Below are 25,638 nucleotides of genomic sequence, written 5' to 3' on the forward strand. Positions count from 1 at the left end.
TTTAAGTTATTTTCTATTTTACTGATTTAACAAGAATGCTTTGTTAATAATGTTTTGAATCCTAAGAAAGTCATCTTTATATTTTAAAGTTTTCTTTCATTATTTACATCCATCCATACATTGAAGAGTAGTACAAAGTTGTTAGTCCTCAGAAAGTGTTACAGTATGCAAGTTGTTAGTTGTCAGAAAGTGTTACAGTATGTAAGTTGTTAGTTGTCAGAAAGTGTTACAGCATGCAAGTTAACTTCAGCTTAAAATTCATATTCCAAGTGTTACAGTATGTAAGTTGTTAGTTGTCAGAAAGTGTTACAGTATGTACATTAACTTCAACTTAAAATTCATATACCAAGTGTTACAGTATGTACATTAACTTCAACTTAAAATTCATATACCAAGTGTTACAGTATGTAAGTTGTTAGTTGTCAGAAAGTGTTACAGCATGCAAGTTAACTTCAGCTTAAAATTCATATACCAAGTGTTACAGTATGTAAGTTGTTAGTTGTCAGAAAGTGTTACAGTATGTACATTAACTTCAACTTAAAATTCATATACCAAGTGTTACGGTCTGTAAGTTGTTAGTTGTCAGAAAGTGTTACAGTATGTACATTAACTTCAACTTAAAATTCATATACCAAGTGTTACAGTATGCACGTTGTTAGTTGTCAGAAAGTGTTACAGTATGTAAGTTGTTAGTTGTCAGAAAGTGTTACAGTATGTGTGTTAACTTCAACTTAAAATTCATATACCAACTGTTACAGTATGTAAGTTGTTAGTTGTCAGAAAGTGTTACAGCATGCAAGTTAACTTCAACTTAAAATTCATATACCAACTGTTACAGTATGTAAGTTGTTAGTTGTCAAAAAGTGTTACAGCATGCAAGTTAACTTCAGCTTAAAATTCATATACCAAGTGTTACAGTATGCACGTTGTTAGTTGTCAGAAAGTGTTACAGTATGTAAGTTGTTAGTTGTCAGAAAGTGTTACAGTATGTACATTAACTTCAACTTAAAATTCATATACCAAGTGTTACAGTATGTGTGTTAACTTCAACTTAAAATTCATATACCAAGTGTTACGGTCTGTAAGTTGTTAGTTGTCAGAAAGTGTTACAGTATGTACATTAACTTCAACTTAAAATTCATATACCAAGTGTTACAGTATGTGTGTTAACTTCAGCTTAAAATTTGCATACCAAGTGTTACAGTATGCAAGTTTACTTCAGCTTAAAATTTGCATACGAAGTGTTACAGTATGTACATTAACTTCAACTTAAAATTCATATACCAAGTGTTGCAGTAAGTGTGTTAACTTCAAGTTAAAATTCATATACCAAGTGTTACATTATGTATGTTAACTTCAACATAGATTCACATACCTCCTGTACATAATTTGATACTTGTAGAAAATGTTCCCATTTTTTCATTGATTATGCCATAAAAATTACACAAATGCTAATTGATGCCTTTTCATTGAATATGCCATCAAATTACAGAAATGCTTATTGATACTTTTTCATTGATTATGCTATCAAAATTACAGAAATGCTAATTTATGCCTTTTCATTGATTATGCCATCAAAAATACGGAAATGCTAATTGATACCTTTTCATTGATTATGCCATCAAATTACAGAAATGCTAATTGATACCTTTTCGTTGATTATGCCATAAAAATTACAGAAATGCTAATTGATATCTTGTCATTGATTATACTGTCAAATTACAGAAATGATAAATGATACCTTTTCATTGATAGTGCCATAAAATTTATGGAAATGCTAATTGATACCTTTTCATTAGGTATGCTCTCAAAATTACAGAAATGGTTATTTATACCTTTTCAATTATTATGCCATCAAATTGCAGAAATGCTAATTGATAACTTTTCATAGATTATGCCATCATATCACAGAAATGCTAATTGATACCTTTTCATTGATTATGCCATCAAATTGCAGAAATGCTAATTGATAACTTTACATTGATTATGCCATCAAATCACTGAAATGCTAATTGATACCTTGTCATTGATTATGCCATCAAATCACAGAAATGCTAAATTGATACCTTTTTGTTAGAGTTACTTATAAATTAATGGATATTTTTCTTAGTATTGAAATTCTTTAAGATTCTACCAGATATATGTTTTACTTTGTAATTCATGCTTAACTTTTGTCACAACATTTAAAGTGAAAAAGCCATAGCATGTTTTTAAATTTGACAATTATGACATCAGATATACATAAGTACACTTTGTCGATGGATTTCTTTATGTGTGATTTTTAACTTGTATAGTTATGAATGTGTTGTTAGGCATTATTGTCTTTATTAATTATTTTGTCACCGATCGTGAAGAGTTAATCTTTTGTCAGATTTATTGGTTACTTTTTCTTACAAGATTTAGCAGCACAAAATTGTGTTACAACATTGTACATCAATCATTGATCACTTAGAAATGTTAAGCTTTTTCATTCTTGAAATTATTTAAAAACCTAGATATTCCACAGTGGCTCATAATTATTATTCATTATTAAATTTTGCTTTGCAATTTTACTTTCCATGGCAGGACAACATTTCCAGCCCGAAAGTGAAAGAGAAACTGCATGAGAGTGAAGCCAGGGTAAGTGTATAAATAAAATTAGAAAGTTGCAGTCTCGAAATTCATGTTTTGATTCATCACATCTTTATCAAGACATACATGTATAAACACATTACAACATTTTATTGACACAAATAATTACCAGAATTACAATAGAGGCTGCTTGGGAGTGAGTTGAAGAAAGTGTTCCAAGAAATTTAAAAGGTATCATGGACCGATTATCCATATAATGATTGATCATTGATCATTACTAAGACATTACTAGCGCAATCTGCCTGATGTATTATAGTACTTGATTGAAAGAAAAATGGCTAAGCTATTGTGAAATATCAGCAACATTATTTGCTGCAATAAGTTATTTACAGTACTAAATTCCATTTCATGGTCTACAGACATGATTTTTCTCTGTTTTAAAGTGGAATTCCATATTCCACAATGACCCTTGTAAATTATTTGTTCCATATATTAGCATATGACTCTCGAAAAGAGTATTCTGATTGGTCAAAGGTTTAAATTTCATCCAATGAATCATCATGTAATGGAAACTGATGGCAGTGGAAAGAAGCATGCTTGCAAAACATGGTGTCCTGAATTGTTGAGAGAGACCATGACTTGAAAAGTTTAGATAAAGGTTTAAAAACATATGGAAATGGGAATGGTTGGAACGAAAGGTTGACAGAAATTTAGTTGGTCAGTTTATTAGAAAACTGAATGGTAGAGGACTGGCATTTTTACCCTCTGCAAGAAAGATCTGAATTATGGTAATCACGATTGGAAGAGTTTGGAACAGCACCTAGAAAAGAAGCTGCATACAGAAAAATTGAAGCTCAGAAGGCATCTGGAAAAAGTGCAGTTAATTCCTATAAGTAGAAAGATTTCTTGCATGAGAGAACAGATGTAGCCCTCTGTCAAAATATGCGCACTACATGTCGCCAATACAAGCACCAACTTGAAAGGAAAAAGGCTCTCATTGAGAAGGAAAAGAGCTTGACTGACATATCAACAGATTGTGTCCATTGGAGAAAAAGACAAGTGATAGTATGGGATTTTTTGCATATAGTTGATGTACTTGGGTGTTTATTTTACAGATTTGTTATGAAAAGAGAGAAGTATAACATATTTGCTGCAAAAATTTACAAATTGTTATGACTTAATTACAACGTGAACACTGACATGCACATGAAATAACTTCATGAAATAACTTCAGCATCAATATTATTGGAGAACAAATTCATGTGAGAATAATTATTGTGAAATTATTAAAGTCAAGTTGAACATTTTTGGTGAGTTTATTAGTTTTTCAAATGATTATTTTGGTTTATTTTTTTTATCATAAGTTGCACTAGGAGCAGTTTTTTATGAGTGTAAAATGCGTTTTTGGCCAGGGGCCTTTGGCCATGTAATTTGGGGGCGCTGCCCCACAAGTCCTGGTTGGAGGAGAACCCTCAAAATCCCCATAAAATTTTTCAGCTATTTTTATGGAAGACCAAAATCATGTCTGGGTCTAATAGTACTACTCTTTCAGTTTTATGAGAAAATACTTCATCAAATTAAAATTGATTATTTATTGCAAATAATATGTTATTTATTTCTATTGCATACTTACCCTTTATAGGATAGAAGTTGTCTTTGTCCATATGATGAGAATTCATCATCCTGTAGGTTGACGTTCTAGAAGATTCTCAAAGTTGACCTTATGGCCAGGTGCCATATCCAGCAGACTTCATCCTTTTTCCAGATGTCTCAGTGTTTAATGGATGCAAATTATGCTACAAGACAAATTGCTTTTGCTTCATGTCCTACAGTGTAAATTGGGCATTTTCAATACCTTGAACTCCATGGCCTACATAGTTCCCCTAGGCAGATTGCACTTACACCCACTCCAATTTCTCCATCTGTTGAATGGAAACTGCACAGGGATGATCCTCAGACAGCAAAGATTTCTCTGAGATAAGTTTTTCACTATTGTCTAATTTGCTGGACAAATTGAAACTGGTTTTAGGCCAGAGTCCCTATACACATCCCCAAATCCCACTTCTATCTGTTCACAGATGTATCATATTCTGGGTGGGACACTCCTCAGGAGCTGGTAGGTAGGGTTAAATCATCAAAGTTCTTAGTCCCAGGAAGAATACACCTTCCGCGTCAACAATTTGGAAATAAAGGCAGTGTTCTGAGCCCTTCAGGGATGCATCAACAAAAATATCTGTGGATTAATAATTGATCAATAATAGTGCTTAAAAACATATGTTGTAAGATTTTGAAGGCTTATGTCTCCATTTTATCATTATTGTACCAAATGGTACACAATTTGAATTTCAGTGTCAGTGTATAATTTTACTTCTAAATTATGGATAATTCTATTTGCATTTTAGATGAAAGTCTTGACAGATGAATGGACGGAGAAATGGAAGGATGTTGCAAGCATCTTGAAGGTCAGCTATTAGGAATGTTTAGAAAAGATCTTTTTGACATTCATACTGAACAAGCTTTTTGCTTATGTTAATGCCATTCATTGTAACATGGAAGTTACATCAAAGTATGCCTCACAGGCTAGCGATTGTATCATGGAGGTTGCATCAAAATACGTTTGATTGGTTAGACATTGTAACATAGATGTTACATCAAAGTATGCCTCACAGGCTAGAGATTGTAACATGGAGGTTACATCAGAATATTGATGGGCTAGACATTGTAACATAGATCTTACATCAAAGTATGCCTCACAGGCTAGACATTGTAACATGGAGGTTACATCAAAATATGTCTGATGGGTTAGACATTGTAACATAGATGTTACATCAAAGTATGCCTCACAGGCTAGAGATTGTAACATGGAGGTTACATCAAAATATGTTGATGGGTTAGACATTGTAACATAGATGTTACATCAAAGTATGCCTCACAGGCTGGAGATAGTAACATGGAGGTTGCATCAAAGTATACCTCATGGGCTAGACATGGTAACATATATGAAGGGTACATTAATGCATGCCTCACATATTAGACATGGTAACATGAATGGAACGTATATCAAATTATGCCTGACAGGCTAGACATGGTAACATGCATGGAAGGTATATCAAATTATGCCTGATAGGATAGACATAGCAACATTGAGGCGACATCAAATTATGCCTGACAGGCTAGACATGGTAACACGGAGATTACGTCAAAGTATAACTCACAGGCAAGGCATATTAATATGGAAGTTATATCAAATTATTCCTGACATGCTAGACATGGTAAAATGGAGGTTACATCAAATTATTCCTGACATGCTATCAATGGTAAAATGGAGGTTACATCAAATTATTCCTGACATGCTAAATATAACATTCTGCAGATTCCTTTTTCCTCCTTGTTTTTGGAACTAAAAAAGAAATTTGACACATTGACATTAAAAATATTTATGGAATAAGAAGCTTGCACATATTTTTGTTTATGTTTTGCAAAAAATCAATATTTTGAATATTTATTTTGTCTTTTTTCTATTGTAACAATAGCGAACCCTGAAACCAGTACTTTACCAGTGAAATGAAAACAGAAAGCAATATAATGCATAATTAATACCATAAGGAATGCACTATGAACTCAAATGGAATGCAGAATAAACAAAAGCTAAATGTAGAATGAACACAGATAAATTGATGAATTCATTTTGAAGAAGATAGAGAATGCAAATGTAGAACAATCATTGATAATGAAAAATGGAATGAAATATGACCGTCAGAAACCCATTTGCCTGATAATACGGGATCAGATTCTTTACTTGGACAGACTACTTATCATCCTTTTACAAGAATTTACATTGTTCTTGTTGAAGCAGACATAAAACCGACTGCCATTGATGTGATTACATCTTCTGCAATAGTTGTATCTGAGGGTAGTCTTCAGCATAATGAGACAAAACAAAACTAAAATTTGCTGTCAAATACTCTGCAGTTATACTTTTACATTGACTGTATTTGCAGTTATATTTTAACTTAGAGTAAATTCATTGCTGCTATTTACACTGTATGCAATTGCTGTTTCATTAAAGCACACTTTTGATCAGAAAAGATACAAAAGCTATAGTTCTGTCCCTTTAACACTCTAGAAAATGATAAACCTGACTGAAGTAAATGCATTTCTGTTTCATCCCAAATTAGCAAAAACAGAAGGAAATGATGGATGTTTGCAATAAACGTAAATTCTGTATGCATTTCTGAGACAGTAGATGTTAAATAATGAAATGATAGATGAAATGCAGGTGTGAATGGAATGCTGATGAAATGCAGGTGTGAATGGAATGCTGATGAAATGCAGGTGTGAATGGAATACTGATGAAATGCAGGTGTGAATGGAATGCTGATGAAATGCAGGTGTAAATGAAATGCTGATGAAATGCAGGTGTGAATGGAATGCTGATGAAATGCAGGTGTGAATGGAATGCTGATGAAATGCAGGTGTGAATGGAATGCTGATGAAATGCAGGTGTAAATGAAATGCTGATGAAATGCAGGTGTGAATGGAATGCTGATGAAATGCAGGTGTGAATGAAATGCTGATGAAATGCAGATTAGGCAGAAGTACCTGTTTTGGGGTCTGTAAAAAACGTAAGTATTTTAAATATGCAACATTGATAATTATGTCGATTGTACAGATTTTATTTTCTGTCCAAGTCTCAAGAATTCCTGTACCGATCTGTAAAATCTAATTAATGTTCTCATCTTTACTCAGGAGCAGAACACCCTGGCATTAAGGAAGGAGGGACATGGAATAGTCCTGGACTCCACCATCCCCCATCTAATTGGCATTGATGATGACATTCTCAGCACAGGAATCATGCTCTGTCACCTGAAGGTGTAAATTATAATCTTGTTGTATCATAGTCTGAAATATTATTATTATTTGCTAATTCAAAAAAAATTAAGCATATCTACCATATATACTCGTGTATAAACTGAATAATTTAGGAAAAAATAAAAGCTTGAAAGAAGGGGGGCCAATGTGTATACTTGACAGTTTTTAGGTCTTTTTGTTGACTACTATAATGACTGTAAATCTTGTGACATGAAAACAATAATTATTTCCGTGTCCTAAGACATAGGCATATAGGCATGTAAACAGAAAATAACTTTCGGTGACCCAACAATTATTAAAATGTTATAAAGTACTGTGATTGATTTTGTTATTATTTTGCATGTGCATATTTTCTGATTTCTCCAACACGAAGTTAATTAAAGGAAAATACAGACTTGAATATCGTGGGCCAGTTGAGTTTACCAGGGAGTCCATGCTGAATTATAATGTACAGTACTTACAGATTGCAAAGCGTGCATAACGTCGCCTAATCCTTACTTATTCCCAAACATAGATGCAGATTTCGCTTTAATCCTTGTTTCGACCAAATTGCATTTGACACTGAACATCGCCCAGTTCCAGTAATTATCTACACTACCAATGAAGTTTTCCTCAATGCCATATTGCAGGATTTCTCTAGTTGATATCTCAGATTTTTATTTTTTTCCTCACATCATGTCTTTCATAATCCTTTTGATAACAAAAACCCCAAACCAAACACCTTCATGATAGAGTTTTTGGGATTGACCTTTCTTCAGTCCTAAACTAGTTGAAAATCTCAGCAATGTTGGCCAATATTCTTCTGTTTTGTTTTACACTCTGAAATAAATCTTTTACATCATGCTTAATTTTTTTCCCCTTCCTTGCCATGTTTTCCACTTCTCGTCTTTTTGTACCCTACCTTGCCTTACTTTCCACATTTCCTCTTTTTGACCCTTTCTTGAGAAGCTTTCTACTTTTCTGCCTTTTCAAATTCATTCAGTCACATAGCAAACTACAGAATATTTATTCTTCGGGCTGTATTTGATTGTCAGACTCTAGACTCGTGTTGACCTCATCACCAGCAGGAAAGCAGACAGTACCATTCCAAAAATATAACAACACATAATGGAACCCAAGACTGATATGTAACAGTGTTTGCAGTGCTAAGCATTTTCAAATTGAATCAGTACATTAGTTATGTTAAGTTTATGTAAAGCAAGTTTGTTTGTAACCTTCATATTTAGCACTAATTGTATCCTGACTGTGACCTGTACTGCAGTTGAATAAAGTATCATGAAGACTTTATTCATGCTCATATTCTACATTGAAATCCAGTCAAAAAAGGAAATGGTTTCTTACATACAGTGGTGAGGGCTGTTAGTAGAATGAGATTGAATTAATTGATTTACAGGATGTTTTATGTGAAAACTACCATATATACTCAAAAAAGCTGAGTCCAACTGCAAAGTGCACAAACCCAGAACTGCCAGCGCATAATGTGCCAGCAGATCTGAGTCTGTGCAGTTTGTTAAGAGTAATCAGTAGAACAAACAGAAAAGACCATGATATGCAGGTGCATTATGCTATGGCAGATCAGGATCTTTGTTGTTTGCTGTTTAACTTTACATATAAGTGAGTATATATGTTATTTCAGTACCACGTACTGTTCACAAAATTGTTATCTGCTTCTATTCGATTACAAATTAATTATTATAGTAAGATGCCTTTCTTTTCTCATTTATTTAAACAGGAAGGGAAAACCAAAATTGGCAGAGCAGGTGCTGATGACCCACCTGATATTGGTAATCTCTAAATTTGGTCTGAGCAAGTCTTCATGAATTTTTATGTCAGTTTCTTGGGAAAGCAACACTTCAAAACTTTGTTACATTTGAGACCTGTAAAATAGCAGATTCTTCATGCACACACACACACACAGGTAGCCTTTATATGCAGGTGGTAGTTGTTACAGTTTGTGTGTACTTATCAGTATCTTCACAAACAAGATGGCCCTATTGTCTAATATCTACAGAATTTTGCTTTGTATATGGTTGTACATTTCAACATTTCAGTCACAATATATACTTGTTGCCCAATCCAACTGGCATCATCCTTTTATACAGTTTTTTAAGGGGAATTATTTCCAGTCCTCATAATTTTTTTGTCACCAGATGTGTGCTAATCATGAAATTCATATTGTATTTGTCACAAATAAGACTGATTTTTTTGTTTACTTTATTAAGATTTTCTTGGTCAGCATTTGTATTGACTGTATCCATCTAGATTAATATATTATGAAAGTCACCTTTCTTTAATATTTATAGTACCAGTCCTGGTAGTTTACATGCTATGGAAGATATCATTGATTCAAATTTGCAACATTGTTCAGACTTGGATCTTAACCCTGGTAGTGCTGTGTTGTTTTGGGATGACCTTGAAACAAGTGCTGATTTGTTTCTAACTGTCCTCTCTGTGTATGCTGAATTGTTTCAGAACAATACAGACTTTTTGGGCCAAATCCCTATAACAACTACATAACTAGTATTTATCAAAACTAGTATTTATAATCAGATTGCTGTGAAATTGTACAAAGTGATGCATATTTGCATGCATATTGCAAACACTAAAAATGTAAGTGAAATGTGTAGCAACCAAATAGAGAAAATGGAAGAAAAAGTAAGTTATGAAGAAAAAAATTGAATATAGTGTATACTTTTCCATCAAATATGGTTATTCTGAATGTGTACATGGACAGTTAATTTGTTTCTACATATTAAATATCCTCAGTTCATTACTTTTATGCCTTTGCTAGATAATTAAAACTTTTCTTTAAAAAACTTGTCTCTACATTTCAGTATGGTACAATATTTAGATGGTGAAATATTTATGTAGTTATTATTCAGAAACTTTCTCCATATAAACATAATTCTATTCACTTATATAGTTCATTGATAAGGAACAAATACTAATTATACTGAAAATGATAATAATTATATATTTACTTTGGTTGCCATAACAACCAAAAAGTAATGTTAGTGTTTGAAAGGTTTAAAAGACTGTTTAAAATAATGTTGTTGGCAGAATCATTTGTCCAACTAAATACAGCATTCATTGTTCAAAGAACTTGATGTTATCAAGTTGTTTTAATTATGAAGGTAAAATAATAATTATCATGTTGTAGAACAATTATATTTGTCATGTTTTAGGGTAAAGAGAATGCTGTTTATGCAATGAAGTCAAACTAACGGAAAACTAGTTATCTCATTTAAAAATTGTTGAAAGGCAGATGTCTTACATATTTGTATGTAAACATCTCTATAAGCAATTACTGTTGGTTGCAGGAATAAATTCGATGAATACAATTATCTCTATACATGTGACAAATGTAATAACTGACACAAAATCCATCTGTAGGTTTGTTATCGACTGCAGTGGACTCTTATTTCATCACATCGTGTAAATGAAACAATTATAAATTTTTCTATCAAAATAAAAAATACTGTTAAAAAAGTTTGTATCGTTACTAAACCTTATGTACATCATAACTTTCCTTTTACTATCTATTAACATGCAGACTGAGTTTCTTTAATAGCTTTTATAATTAATGCATTCTTTAATATATGACAATAAATATAGCTTTTTAATAACTTTCTTTACTACTCAAGTTGTTTTAAATTTTCATTTTTAACACATCTTATAATGTTCAGCTAGTTTTGTTTTTGTTTTTGGGAGGGCATCCCTCTTTTGATCTTTTCAGACCATTAGAGTTTGGCCCACCTTCCTAACTGTAGTTGCACCCGTAGGCTTAGTATATTTGTTCAAGGTGAATGCTGTTCATTACAGTTTTTAATTTTTGTTTGTTTCATTTTAATTAAGTATTATTTGGTGTAGCTTGTATGGGTTGTGCCTGTGTGCTATCTCATATTGTATATTTTTGTTTGTTTTCTTTAAGTATTTTTGTGAGGTTACTTGTATCGGTTGTGCCTGTGTGCTATCTCATATTGTATATTTTTGTTTGTTTTCTTTAAGTATTTTTGTGGGGTATCGGTTGTGCATTCTCATAGTTTTTTTCTTCTTTCTATTGTATGTTTTGGGTCTTTTCAGAACCTCTTTTTTTTTAAATTATTCATTTTCCACATCTGTCATGGACTTACCAAATAGATGTATTTAATTCCTTTACATTCTAGTGAATGCATCTGAATGATTTGAATACAATATCATCAGATAGAGCAATATTATCACAGCCATTAGTTTGGGTCTTCTTGCGACACAATTGAGTAGTGTACCAATTTTTGGTTGTATATGGTAATGAAACAGCCAAAAAATGCCATTGTGCTACCAAGTTAGCTCTTTGATCTTTACTGCCAAGTGAGGCAGAAATAAACAACAGTATGAACACTGAGATGGAGTTTGAAACACAGGGAAGGGAGCTGCTGTGTCCGGTACACATATATGATAGTGATATTGGTTGTCAGGTATTCTTTTGAGTGGAGCTGTACATTTGAGAGGCCTTAAAGTCATTATTACTGAAAATTAACAAATATTTCTCATTGATTATAAATTATAGAGCAAGAGTTATGATGTTTTCAATGATAATTAATAATTTAAACTTGCCAAAAATATTTGAAATTAAATTTCTCAGCAACATTCTTAACAGGTCATAACTTCTGTGTTGTCAAACATTTGAGGAAAAAATATAAGAGATCAAGCTTTTTATGATCATTGGCCTACCTCGAAAGCTAGCTCTGTTAAAACGAACTGACAAAGAGAAAAAAAAGAAAAGATTTCTACCGGGTCGTAAGTTCAGATATTGGATGAAGGTCTTGATTATTAGATTCCAAAGTCACATACATTTCACATTGCTGTCATAAGAATGGGTTAAATTAAGAAGTGAATCTCTTAGAGAAACAGAGCAAAATGAACTTTATAATGCGATAGAAATATTGTGATTTATATTTTTTTAAAAGGATAGTCAAGGAAAGAATATGTTGGATTCGACACTTGACACCCCCCTTAAAATGAATGGTTGGTCCCTTTCAAGCTTGTACAGTTCTCACTCTTGATGATACAATGTATCACCCAATATAAGAAAAGGCTCTACACATGACAGACTTGTTGATAAACATAGCTACTATATAGTTTAAGCTCAGTTTAGTGTAACTTTAAAGTTGTTACGGAATGCGATGGCCATGTCATAGCACTTGTATATCAAAATGCGATAGTGTCGGAGCACTTTCATATCAACACATGGTATTTTCCTGCAGAAAATTAATTCTCAAAATTTGGAATACTCTGTATATTGCTATTTATTCCTCCACACAGAGCCCTAACAAACTTTATTCCAATTTGGACTATCCCATACATATATACAGTAATCAGTGCCAACTGGATATGGGACAGTTGCGAGACTGCCACTACTTAACAGCCACCATATTGTTTACATCAGCGTCCACTGTTGACAACAGACTTTCCTGGGCAAATAAGTCGGTTTGACTATTTGTTTCACTGATGTTCTGTTACAGTGATGCAAAGCCGTGATCTTTGAGACAATTACATATGCTATCTCCCTGTTATTATTAGCACACGATTAATGATTGGCCTAGATTGGACATCCAAAGAGGTCACTGTCCTGTGCCATAAAAATATGTATCCACACAGAGCTAGGTGACATTTGACCATAAATATATGGTTCCCGCGTACACAACCAGGTGACGTTATCCATAAATATATGACTTCCGCACTACCAGGGTTAAGATTTAAAAAGGTTTCAACTTTTAAGCCAGACTGAGTGCAGATACTTTTGCATTGCTTCTTACTTCATGTCTTTGTTTCAAGAACTGTATATTGTTGTTACAGTGATAGCCAGAGAAGAGATTGAAAGGGAACATTGTGTCATTGAGAACAACAATGGGGAGGTCACTCTACATCCCATCAATAATGCCCAGTGTCGTATCAATGGAAGTATTGTCACTGAGCCAACAAAACTCACTCAGGGTAATGACTTAATATTTCACCATCTTGCAAAATTGTTTGACATATCTAGTGATTCAGTTTCAGTCTTTATTCTTGTCAATATGAAATGTCATGTAATTATCCATACCAATCAATGGTTTATCAGAACGGGCAGCAAATCTTCCAGATAACTGAATTTTTGTACAATCCAACCATTTCAGTATAATTATTATAATTTGATAGATATTATTATATCTTATGCTCACTTGTGTATAGATTATGCTTTTCGGTACATTTGCTTTATGATATGAAAATAATTAAATGAAAATTGCTGTTATCTTTTGATATATTGGCCATTGGCAGAGCATATTATGTTTATGACCCTGACTCTCTAAATTGTTCCTTTTCGGCACAATATTTCTACAGTACATACCTTCACCATATTTTGTGGTTAGATTGTACTTGGGTTAAGAATGATGTCTATCAGATTCATGGTCAAAATATTGGAGGTCAGTGTCATTGTGACTTAAACGAAAATAATACTGTGCAATAACATTACTTCTGCCTTTCACCTCTGTTTGCGTGGGTTCGAGTCTAGGATTCAGCTAATGTGGGTATGTGAAAAAGCTTGCCAGTAGCTTCTCATGGGTCGTTGGTTCTTCCCAGGGTTTTCCAGGTTCTTCCTCCACCAATAATACTGGCTGCCATGCATAGCCTATCTTGTGCTAAAAATGGCATTAAATACAACAACTTCTACCTCACATACCTGGACTAAAATATTGTGAATAGCTAACACTTTGGGTAAGAAATAAGCTTCTTGAATTTGGTGTCTAAGAGCCAAGGTGAAGGTCACAGTAACTAGAAAAGAAAACTGCATTTGTGTGCATTAATATTAGTTCTACATTATGACCAGAATGATGTGTTGTGGAAAGTTTGCACAAGTGATGTGGAAGAAACCTATTTATATGGTGTCAAATGGTCAAGGTTGCTATGACTTAAAGAAGCCAAATGTTTTTTTTGTGCAAAATTTAAATTCTCTATGATGTACCTTCACCAGAGTTTGTGAATGATTTTAACACTGGGTAACAGAGAGGTAAATTGATTGGGGTTAAATATAAAATCACTGTGACTGAAAGAAGAAAACTTGAGTCCTACTTCACAGACCTGGACTAAACTTTAGTGGCTTATACTTGGGGCAAGAAAGAAACCTACTGGTTTGAGGGCCAAAAGGTCAAGGATCAAGGTCACTGATTAAAAGAAGAAAAATTGTTTTTGCCTAATAACTTGAATTAAAGACCACATAACTTTGATCAAAGCTTGTGGAGGATTTGCACTTAAGGTATAAAAGAGGGCTATATAATTTGGGGTCAAAAGCTCAAAGATCAACATCACTGGGGCTCAAGAGAAAAAGGATTTACAGAATAATTTTTATTCTAGAGTAAATTCCTTGATCAAACGTTATGGATGGCTTGCACTTAGGGTGATAAAGCCACGTTCAGATTCTCAAGTTCAAAGGTCATGGTCATTGCAAGTAACACATTAACTTTAGTTCAAGACTACATACCTTCACCAAAAGTCCCAGTCATTGAGATCCATTTGCAAATGATCTCCATTGTCAACCATGCCCATCTAGGTCTTACATAGAAAACTGTTTAATAAAGGGCAGACATATATATACCATAATATTTGAGAAAACTGGAAAAGAAACGGGGCTAGCTGCTTGGAGCTTCCATATTCAAATGAGTTAATATAGCATATACATATACTTTCTCAACACTTTTTTTTATAGTGTTTTCTTTCTAGCCATTCTTTATAATAAGTGCTAGAGAACAAGTGATTTCTTCAAGTTGAAAACCTAGTGCTCAAATTCTTCATATTTGCTTAGAGAGTTGGAGAACCAGTCTTAAAGTGGACAAGTTGACATAACTATCAAGCAAATCAGGCTCTATTCATGTATTTTTAGTAGCTATGAAAAATGTTTAAAGAGGTATTTTTTATACTTAAAGTATGCTAAATTAGAAGAAGAAAAAAATAGAATTAAGAGTATCCTGTTTATGCAATACTGGTGTCTAAACTTTAGGGCAAATCACCATACTCTTCATGATAGTCACACAGTAACTGTTTATCTTGAATACAGTTTATTGTGGGATAGTTTCAGCCTATACCCTTAGCAGCTTGCACAAACTGTCATTATTAAGAAAAAAAAGCATCAAGGATATTTTAAAGAATAACAAAACATACTCATTTCTTTCATTGGTTTATAATTTTTAACTCGAATAAGCTGTCCCTAAGATTGTAATCTTTTCGCATTCCAAACCAAACTGAAGATTTCATTGTTAATGGGAACCTGCTTACTGTCATTTTCTGAATTCAGGAAGAATCCATTTTCAGCAAAGGGATGGTTGCAAGGTTTACACATACATTGATGGTAAATGGTTTGTCATCTGCATCCAATGTATGCAATGTCAAATTCTAATATTTCCCAGAAAAATGAAAAAAGGAGAAAAAACATGCCCTTACATCTCAATGTTATAAAAATGTATGGATTTGGAACTTAAGAAGCACCATGGACTACATCACTCCTGTTGTGTGAACAAAACATACTCAAATATGGAGGCTGTGTTTGTGTTGGATTTCCATTATGTTTTAGATGTGAGGAAAGTGACAACTTTTTAATGATCATCTTACAAATTTTGAAGCTAACATTTTTTTAGCACTGAGGTTAGTCTTGTGCCTTTCTTGAGTTTTGTGGGTATTTAGAGTATTAAAAGTATTTAAAAAAAACAAACTACACCTTTCTTTCAAATTAAGGTAGTACTTCATTTGAACTTTATGTAAACAGCTTCATGAAGGAAAGAAATAACAAGGTGTCATATACATCCATTATTTCATCCCATTCTTCAGCTAAATATTCAGTGCTTTATGATCATGCAATCCCTTTTGTTTTGTCACATTTATTCATTTTTACATCTTATACAATTTCACTGATTGATAGGTTTTATTTTTGTAATTTGAAACGTTTCCATTTTATTTATTCCATTTGTCTAGGTTTGAATTATTTATTTGTTGTCAGAATGCCAAAATGGTAGGGTTAAACTATGCAGGATTTTCCCAGTATACATTATTTTAATAAATTTGATTCATTATATATATTGCTGTGTTTTTGAAGGTGATGTTATAGTGCTGGGACAAGCAAGCATGTTTCGCTTTAACCATCCAGCTGAGGCTGCGAAAATGAAGAAGGGACTCAAGAGAGTAAGATATAAACATGATTTTCTACAGCCTCCTTCATATGATGTATGCTTAACCATAACAGTTGTAGGGGCATTTAGTGTTACCTTTATCCATTCATTACAACTTGGTTAAGCTTTGAGCTTGGAGAAATTTTAGGTACCCTCTGTACTCACTTACAAGTAGAGTCAAACTGCAAACAGCAAAGATCCTGATCTGCTGTAGCATATTGCACCTGCTGATTGGGGTCTGTGTTGTTTGTTTGTTCTATTGATTACTCCTTACAAACTGCACAGACCCATATTTGCTGATGCATTATGCAATGGCAGATTTGGTCCTGTGCAGTTTCCAGTTGGATTTATAAGCAAGTATATATAGTGATGTGGTGGGGCACACTACCAGCAGGTAGTGTGTGGTAATAAGGTACACATGTACACCAATGAGTTTTTAGGTATGTGATCAGCAGATAGGTGTACAGGAAAGATGTATACATATCTTAGTGTGTTTTTAGGTATACAACTGGCAGCATGGTGTACAGGAATGATGTACAATGTACCCCAGTGTGTTTTTAGGCATACAGCCAGCAAGAATGATAAACATGTGTCTCAGTGTGTTTTTAGGTATATGACAAGCAGCTAGGTGTACAGGAAAGATGTATACATATCTCTGTGTGTTTTTAGGCATACAGGAATGCTGTACAATGTACCCCAATGTGTTTTTAGGCATACTACCAGCAGTAATAAGGTACACATGGACCCCAATGTGTTTTTAGGTATATGACCAGCAGCTAGGTGTACAGGAATGATGTACATTGTACCCCAGTGTGTTTTTAGGCATACAGCCAGCAAGAATGATATACATGTCTCTCAGTGTGTTTTTAGGAATATGACTAGCAACAAAACAAAGTATCCTTTTGCTCCACTCATACATGGACTGGTCACGTGGATCAAACATCCTGTAACCTATCTCAGCATTATGACCCAGATGATGTCCTCCTGATAAACATGGCTTCTTTCTGATTTGACTGGCCTGCTACAAGGGAACTTAAGGGACAAAGACCTCAACACAGTAAGTTCCATGAAATCAATCTGTCATCCAGTCTGTCAAACCCATTGTATACAGGCAATTATGGAGACCAGTCTAACCCACATGTGGCCTCATAGCAATTTTCATTTATGATTTCTGAGCTTAGTACCTAAGCTTCTGATGGATGCCACCTCTCGTTTCTCTTACCCTTGGTCAGTAGAAGGGACTCTTTAATCGGTGACTGATTGGAAATCACTGTTTCTACTTCTGGGCAATCCACAAGTTTTGTCAGTGGCAGACCCCAACACTCATCACCAGCTCCATCTTGGGCAACTAAAAAGCTTTTGCAGTTCTATTTCCATACACAAGTTTTCATTTGGAAACACCATCAGTTGATTTGGACATGACTGCTTTGGGGATGACAAAATCATACTCTATTCATCTGGATCAAACATCTTTCAATGACACCAATAGGTTTGCAGTGTAGTAGCCATGGGCTGTATGTTGGACTTGGTATCAATGGCTATCTTCCAACAGGTGGAACAGAGCTCATCATCTCTTACTCCAAATGCCAGGGTACATGCGTTGGAGCTAGTCTCCAAAATGGCTTGGATCTTGATCGGAGCTGCTCAGCATATTTTAGCCAATGCTGTCACAGCAGCTGTAAATTTACAGTTGGCAGAATGAAATACACCACCTCCACCTTCCTTAAGTATCATCATAAGTCCAAGCTACGATCACAGCTGTTATCTTCTAATGTACTTTTCAATGGCCATATTGACAAAATATGCAGTTGAGCCATTAAGGAGACAAATTTTCCAGCCCCTCAACAGCAACACTGATACATCGACGTTTTGGGTGACCAACAAAAGTAACCAAGGGACATGACTCAAACACAAAACTCTGACAAGTTGTCTTTTCATAGTTCCTCACATCTAAAACCATTGCTCTCTTGAAACAAAGTGGACAACAGACAGAAAAGTAGCAATGGCTTATGCCAAAGTTTCTCTACATGACCTCTATATCTAAAGAAATGACATCTTCACACCGCCCTTCCCACAGATTCCAAAGAAAGGAAGGCTTCAACTCCTTGCTGCCAAATGGGACAATATTTGCCACAATGATAATTGGACCTGACAAATGGTTTGGAGGGACTCTGCTGCATCACTTTTAAAACAACTCCTCTGTCCAGAGTCCCACCAGATACAACATTCCAAGAGACCCATTTAGATCCACCACTTTAAAGCAAGAAATAAATGACCTTCTTCAGAAATGGGCAGTAGAAATCATTTTGAAACATAAATTTGTGGGATTTTATTCCAGACTTTTCTTGGTCCCAAAGGAAAACAGCAATTTTTGCCCTGTCATCGACTTAAGTGCCCTCAATCAATTCGTTCACATTCCTTGGTTCTTGATGAAAACACAATGGTGCATTTTGATTGCTGTTCAAGAGGGAGACTTCACAATCAATGTGGACTTAAAAGAGGCATATCTTCATGTCCCCATTCACAAGGCTTCTAGGAGCTTCCTGTGTTTCACCTACAATGACATCATTTATTGATATCAAGCACTTCCATTTAAATCAACAGCATTCCCAGGGTCTTCACTCGTTTGATGAACTGTGTTATGACTATGCCAAGACCATCTCCAAGGTGGGAACATATTGTTACCTGGATGACATCCTGCAAAGTCTTCAGGTAAGTTATATATTAGAACACTATATGATAACCCTTATCACACTGCTTACAAAATCTGGGTTTCCTTGTCAACAAGGGCAAATCTGATCTATACCATCTCAAGAATTTGTTCATCTAGGTATGGAATTCAACACATAGGTAAAGAGAATACATCTCCTTCAGGAACTGGCATTAAAAATCTGGACCATAGTGGTTTCATTACTCTCGAGGGAGTCTCTCTCAGCATGGGAATTCCCTCAATTTCTAGGCTTGCACAAAATGATAACGGACCTCATCATCCTAGGTTGCCCTTATATATGCCCATTAGAAATGATTCTGTTATCCCCATGGGGACCAAACGTTTGCCCACTGGACCATCCTGTCCCCATCTACACAAATATGAGGTAGCATCTGCAGACTTGGAGTGACCAAACTTGGTTCACAGTGGATATACCTCTGTAAGTACAACCCTTAGAATTCATAGTCTGTATGGATGCAAATACAGATGGCTGGGGGAACCTCAGCTAATATCCTTCCATGAAAGCCAGTGCATTGTGGTCTCCCCAGGACTATCATCTACATATCAATATCTTCAAGATGAAGGGCACATTGGACTGGAGATTGCAACTCTGGGGTAAGGGAATGTACCTCCCTGCACCTCTTACCTATTCTTCTAAGGTATTTTAATTGGGTAATGTATTTAAAGAAGAAACTAATATTTTTCTAATAAAATATATTTCTTCATGAATACTTACCCAATCACAACACATATACATCCTTCCACCCTCCCGCAGTTACATCCATATAGGGAGCATGCTCCAGTAGTATGGGGCCATCCATTTAGTATTTAGTATGCACGCATGAAGGGGGGAGGGGGGTTAATCCGAATGCATATGCTTGCATATGGGGGCATGTCTACTGATAATGTATGTATGCATATTAAATGGGTGTGTGTGAAACCTCGATAATAATTTGTCTAATACATAATCTGTTCGACTGGGTTCAGTTGGCATTTGAATTTTAGCAGACACTAGACAAACGTTTTAAAGTTACGCAGCTTATTTTTTTTGATGCAGCCAGACATTCAACATCGGTGGACTATCTGTTTTATTAAACATGTTAGTATTATTAATCCTTGATGGTTTCTGTGTGGATTAAATATAGGCCATTCTATAGAATTCAGGGGGTGGGGGTGTCAAGCATATAGACAAAGGTGGGGTGGGTGTAAAACTGTATGCCTGTGTACAGGGATGGGGGAGGGGTCAAGCTTTGCCACATTTTTGCGTATGTACTAAATGGATGGCCCATAACTGAGATATTCTTTAGTTTTGCTGCCAATCCCTACATCAAGGGGAGGTCACTCTGTCAAATGCCCACCTATGTGGACAGATAACTTTTAGTTCTTTTTAGCGAGAAGTTTTATCTGGAATGGCTGGATTTACAAGGTAGTAATAGTTTGTTTAAGTATTATGATTTTTTTAAGTATTAGTAAAGAAATATATTTTACAAAAAAAAATTAGTTTCTCATATGAACATCATCTTCAAGTCATATCTAATTTTGATTACCATATATGCTCACTTATAAGTTGAGTCAAACTGCAAAAGACAAAGAACCAGAACTGCCATAGCACAATTCATTTGTAGTTCATGGCTAATGTTGTTTGTTCTACTGATTACTCCTAACAAACTGCACAGACCCAAATCTGTAGGCGCATTCTGGAACGACAGATCTGGGTCTGTGCAGTTTGCAGTTGGACTCATTGTACAAGTGAGTATATACGGTAGATCTTATTAGCCTGCTTATTTTGTGGATCAGTGGCTTTGTTAGGTGAGTTATATTTTTTCAATTTTATGATAACTTTTGGAACATTTTACCAGGTTTGTATTTTTAGAATGAGCTAAAATGCATTGGCACAGAAGTTTGCACAAATGATTTCCACTGATTAATTGCCTAATTTTGAATAAAGACAATTATGTTACAAGATAATACCCACTAAACATTATAATAGCTACTTTCATTTGTTGGTGGTCTAAAGGGGGCCCCGAGTGGCCGAGTGGTCTAAAGCGCTCTTCGTTACGGATCACTGCCATCTCACCTCTGTCTGCGGCGGTTCGAGTCTAAGATTCAGCCAATGTGGGTATGTGAGAAAGCTTGCCAGTAGCTTCTCGTGGGTTGGTGGTTCTTTCTGGGGTTTTCTCTGGTTCTTCCTCCACCATTAATACTGGCCGCCATGTATAGCCTATCATGTGCTGCAAAATGGCGTTAAACCCCACAACAACAACAATTGGTGGTCTAAAGTAAATTGAGTATGATGTTGAAAATAAAGACAGTGGGATAAAAAAATGAAGAGTAATTAACAGTCATCCATGTATTTGATAAATACAGCAGTTACTGTATTCTTTCAGAATAGTTTAGGATTGTCCAGAACTTCTCTCCTTAGTCATTCAATGACAGATTTGTACAAGTCTTCAGAGAACATTTCCTGGGCTGGAGGGTAAGTAGTTGCATTTAAGAGAATAGTACTCTGCATGGTTTGTTATGTATAGTGAGGTTGAAGAGGAGTAATTTACGTGATTTGTTATGTATACTGAGGTTGAAGAGGAGTAATTTACATGATTTGTTATGTATCCTGAGATTTGAGAGGAGTAATTTACATGGTTTGGTGTGTAGAGAGAGATAGGAGAGGAATAATATATATGGTTTGGTGTGCGGAGAGAGATAGGAGAGGAGTAATTTTATTACATGGTTCAGTGTGTAGAGAGAGATAGGAGAGGAGTAATTTTATTACGTGGTACAGTGTGTAGAGAGAGATAGGAGAGGAGTAATTTACATTGTTTGGTGTGTTGAGGGAGATATGAGAGGAGTAATTTACATGGTTTGGTGTGTAGAGAGATAGAAGAGGAATAGGTTATGGATTGCCCTGTAGAGAGAGATAGAGGTGTAAGTAATGGTTTAGTCTGACCACAGTAAGTTATGGGTTGGTGTGTAGAGAGAGATAGAAGAAAATGTTACAGGGTTTGGTGTGTAGAGTGAGATAGGAGAGGAGTAATTTACAGGGTTTGGTGTGTAGAGGGAGATATGAGAGTAGTAATTTAAATGGTTTGGTGTGTAGAGAGAGAGAGAGAGAGTAGTAATTTACATGGTTTGATGTGTAAAGAGAAATAGGAGAGGAGTAAATTTATTACATGGTTCAGTGTGTAAAGAGATATGATTGGAGTAATTTACATGGTTTGGTGTGCAGAGAGAGATATGAGAGGAGTAACTTACATGATTTGGTTTGGTATGTATAGTAAAGTTGAAGAAGAGTAATTTACATGATTTGTTATGTATAGTGAGATTTGAGAGGAGTAATTTACATGGTTTGGTGTGTAGAGAGAGATAGGAGAGGAATAATTTATATGGTTTGGTGTGTAGAGAGAGATAGGAGATGAGAAATTTTATTACAATTTTAATTGCATTGTTAAATTGGCTTAGTTGCCATGTACTGTATTGAATTTTGGTCAATATTCTTCCCTAATAGCTGGAAACTAACAGTTATACAGTGTGTGCCAGAAGCCAATGCCCTCTTCACATAGCCCATTTTTAGCAACACTGCCATTGAACATACCTACAAACTTGTCATGTATGTTTCTGTCTAATGGATAAGTCATACATGTCTTGTAGGCACTTGGTACCAGCTATTTCATCTATAGGCATCATTTTCATTAATTTGATAACACATACCTTTAAATGGTGATTTACACATTATTTCACCACGTGTCAATCAGTATTTCTTGGAAGATCATTCTTTAAATGCCCTAATCGCTCTGGCAGCCTAGTGGTTAGAGCGGCGTCCACCTCAGATGTTTGAGGTCATGGGTTTGAGTCATACCAAAGACTTACAAAAATGTTACTAACAGCTGCCTCGCTTGGCGCTCAGCATTAAGAGGTTAGTGTTAGGACTGGTCGGCCTGGTGTCAGGATAATGTGACTGGGTGGGACTTCATGCTACATGTCTGTGGCATGATGCCCCAGTGCTGGACATCACTATAAACTGCCACACTGCAGACATCGTAGCAATATCACTAAAAAATTGTTAAAGCTATGTTAAAAAATCCAAATCATACTTTAAATGCCCTGAAAAATACATACAATAAATGTTGAAGTATTTTGACATTTTTACCAAAAGCCAACCAAGAGGCATGATCCATTTTAAACTGGTTTGACTGTAGTGCTATGATGTCACAATGAAAGTGCCATGTATTGTAAACTGTTTGAATTAGCCATTACACTGGAAATGATTAGACCAAGCATCTGCTTTTCTTGACCCAATTTAGTGTGAGTTTGCTGTTGTAAAAGCCAGTAGAGATCAGTAGTTTGCTTCTGAAAATTTTGTGATAAGAACTAAAGTGCATATTACTTAGTGATCAGGAATGAACTGCCATTCATAAAACTACTTTTAGTATTAAACTTTAGAATAATTAACATTGTTTTTAAGATCTGTAAAGGCACCTACATAATGTTGTTGGTGTATACATTACGAGTGTTGAGAACCTTGTTTTGTTTATATCATAGAGAGAATTATGTTAACTATCATGAAAAAGTTTTAAATATGTACAGATATTGCACATGTCAAAAGCAAGATCATGCAAAATTGAGAGAGAACAGAATTCTCTCACACACGTATTCACGTGCATAAATGGAATGGCGGTTTTGATACTCATAGGCATAATCAAATAAGGCTGTTTAGTAAGCATGCTCACAAGACGACATGCTATTAGACACCTTCTTTAGTGATGCTGTAAATAGGTTATGGAAAGACTGCATTGTCTACTGGCACATGCTTTATAACTAATAGTTACCATCTAGCAGGGAAGAACATCACTGTTCACAGTTCATGACAATAAGTTGCAGCTGGGTCGATAGGACATGCAAAAAAATATGTAGACCAAACGGTCAGATATGCTTATCAGCATAACTTCTAAGTCACAGGGATAAGCTGAGTCTTTTCTTGAAATAAGATTCAGTTATAAACATTATCCAGTCAAAATATGTCTTTTTATAAACAGATCATCAATGTTCGACTGTACATGAAAAAAAGAGTTGCTGAATAATGCTGGATTTATGTTATATTCATCTTGAATAATGTTGGATTATGTTTTATTAATCTGTAAACAGTTACTGAATAAGGTTTACAGTTTTGGAAAGAAATTAAAATTTGAGTTGTTGTTTGAGTAAACCATCCTGATTTTGTACATGTTCAGGCTAAACAATGTCATAGTAATTATTACTACTAGGCATTAGCCTTCCTCCGTAAAGTAATTGTTTATTTTCAGCATGGAAGTGGATGAATCTCACAGAGAAGAACATGAAAAATGGGAAGAAATTCAGTATGTAGAATGTTGTCCATTGTGTTTGCCTTAAAATAGCAGAAAAACAGCAGGTTGAGAACAGCTTACCTTTTATCATTTCCATAAAGAAAAACACTAAAATATAGATAACAGAATATAGTATTCATACTTTATAAACATAAATATTGATAACGATAAAATGATACAAGATATGTCAGTGTGGAGGAGATGAAAATTGCTGTGAAAAGAAAGAAATTACATAGCATATTTCTGAAATAAATGCATTAATGCTGAGAAAAATACTTTTTCAAAACCACTTATTCATAATTTAGTATCCTTGATAATATGTCGGCATTTAATATTATTTATTATTTTAACGATTTGATATACAGGTAAGTAAGAACCATGATTGCTTTACTGTGGTATGCTGAATTCATTGCTTTTAATATTATTTTTCTTGTGTTCTTATAGACAACAAATGAAGGAGATGGAGAGGAAGTATCATGAGGCAGATGATGAGAGGATGAATCAACAGGTTGCCATGGAGATTGAATTGGAAAAGAAGCAGCGTCGGCTTGAAATAGCTGAACAAGAACTGGGAAAGATCAATGAGGAATATCAGAAGGTATAGTTATTTGTTTCTGAGATGAGGAACAGGAGGTGGATGATGATGTGTTGGTGGTGATGGTGGTGGTGATAAACTTGCTGACATTGAGAGTGATGATGCTAAAAAGATGATAAAAATTAATTGTAATGTTAATGATGATTGTTGTTGTAATATAGATGCTTATTCAGCATTCTTGTGCAGAAGCAGTGTTTCGATACCATATACATACATGTATAATGAAATACCAACATTGATTGTTGTGTTCTTTTTATTTTATGCTTTGAAAGTTGAGGTAGTGGTCTGCTGAAATCATTATTTCAGTTGGTAAACACTTTTATTTACTTGTTATTTCTTCTTGTTTGATGTAAATGTTGTTGAATTTACTACCATTAA

At 34.7% G+C, this 25,638-nt stretch overlaps 1 protein-coding gene across 1 annotated transcript in view; it reads left to right on the plus strand.

The window, feature by feature from the left end:
* The window catches only part of LOC149804815 (kinesin-like protein KIF16B), a 145,346-nt gene that overhangs the window by 87,051 nt on the left and 32,657 nt on the right, over positions 1–25,638 (plus strand). Inside the window, exons 15-23 of the mRNA XM_089944906.1 lie at positions 2,566–2,619; positions 4,974–5,033; positions 7,321–7,443; positions 9,176–9,227; positions 13,279–13,416; positions 16,544–16,629; positions 21,714–21,802; positions 24,624–24,677; positions 25,110–25,263. Of these exons, the coding sequence (XP_089801032.1) occupies positions 2,566–2,619; positions 4,974–5,033; positions 7,321–7,443; positions 9,176–9,227; positions 13,279–13,416; positions 16,544–16,629; positions 21,714–21,802; positions 24,624–24,677; positions 25,110–25,263 (810 nt within the window). The remainder of the gene's footprint in view (positions 1–2,565; positions 2,620–4,973; positions 5,034–7,320; positions 7,444–9,175; positions 9,228–13,278; positions 13,417–16,543; positions 16,630–21,713; positions 21,803–24,623; positions 24,678–25,109; positions 25,264–25,638) is intronic.

Source organism: Sinohyriopsis cumingii, chromosome 2 (genome assembly GCF_028554795.1).
Source record: "Sinohyriopsis cumingii isolate HCF-2022 chromosome 2, ASM2855479v2, whole genome shotgun sequence".
NCBI classification, from domain to species: domain Eukaryota; kingdom Metazoa; phylum Mollusca; class Bivalvia; order Unionida; family Unionidae; genus Sinohyriopsis; species Sinohyriopsis cumingii.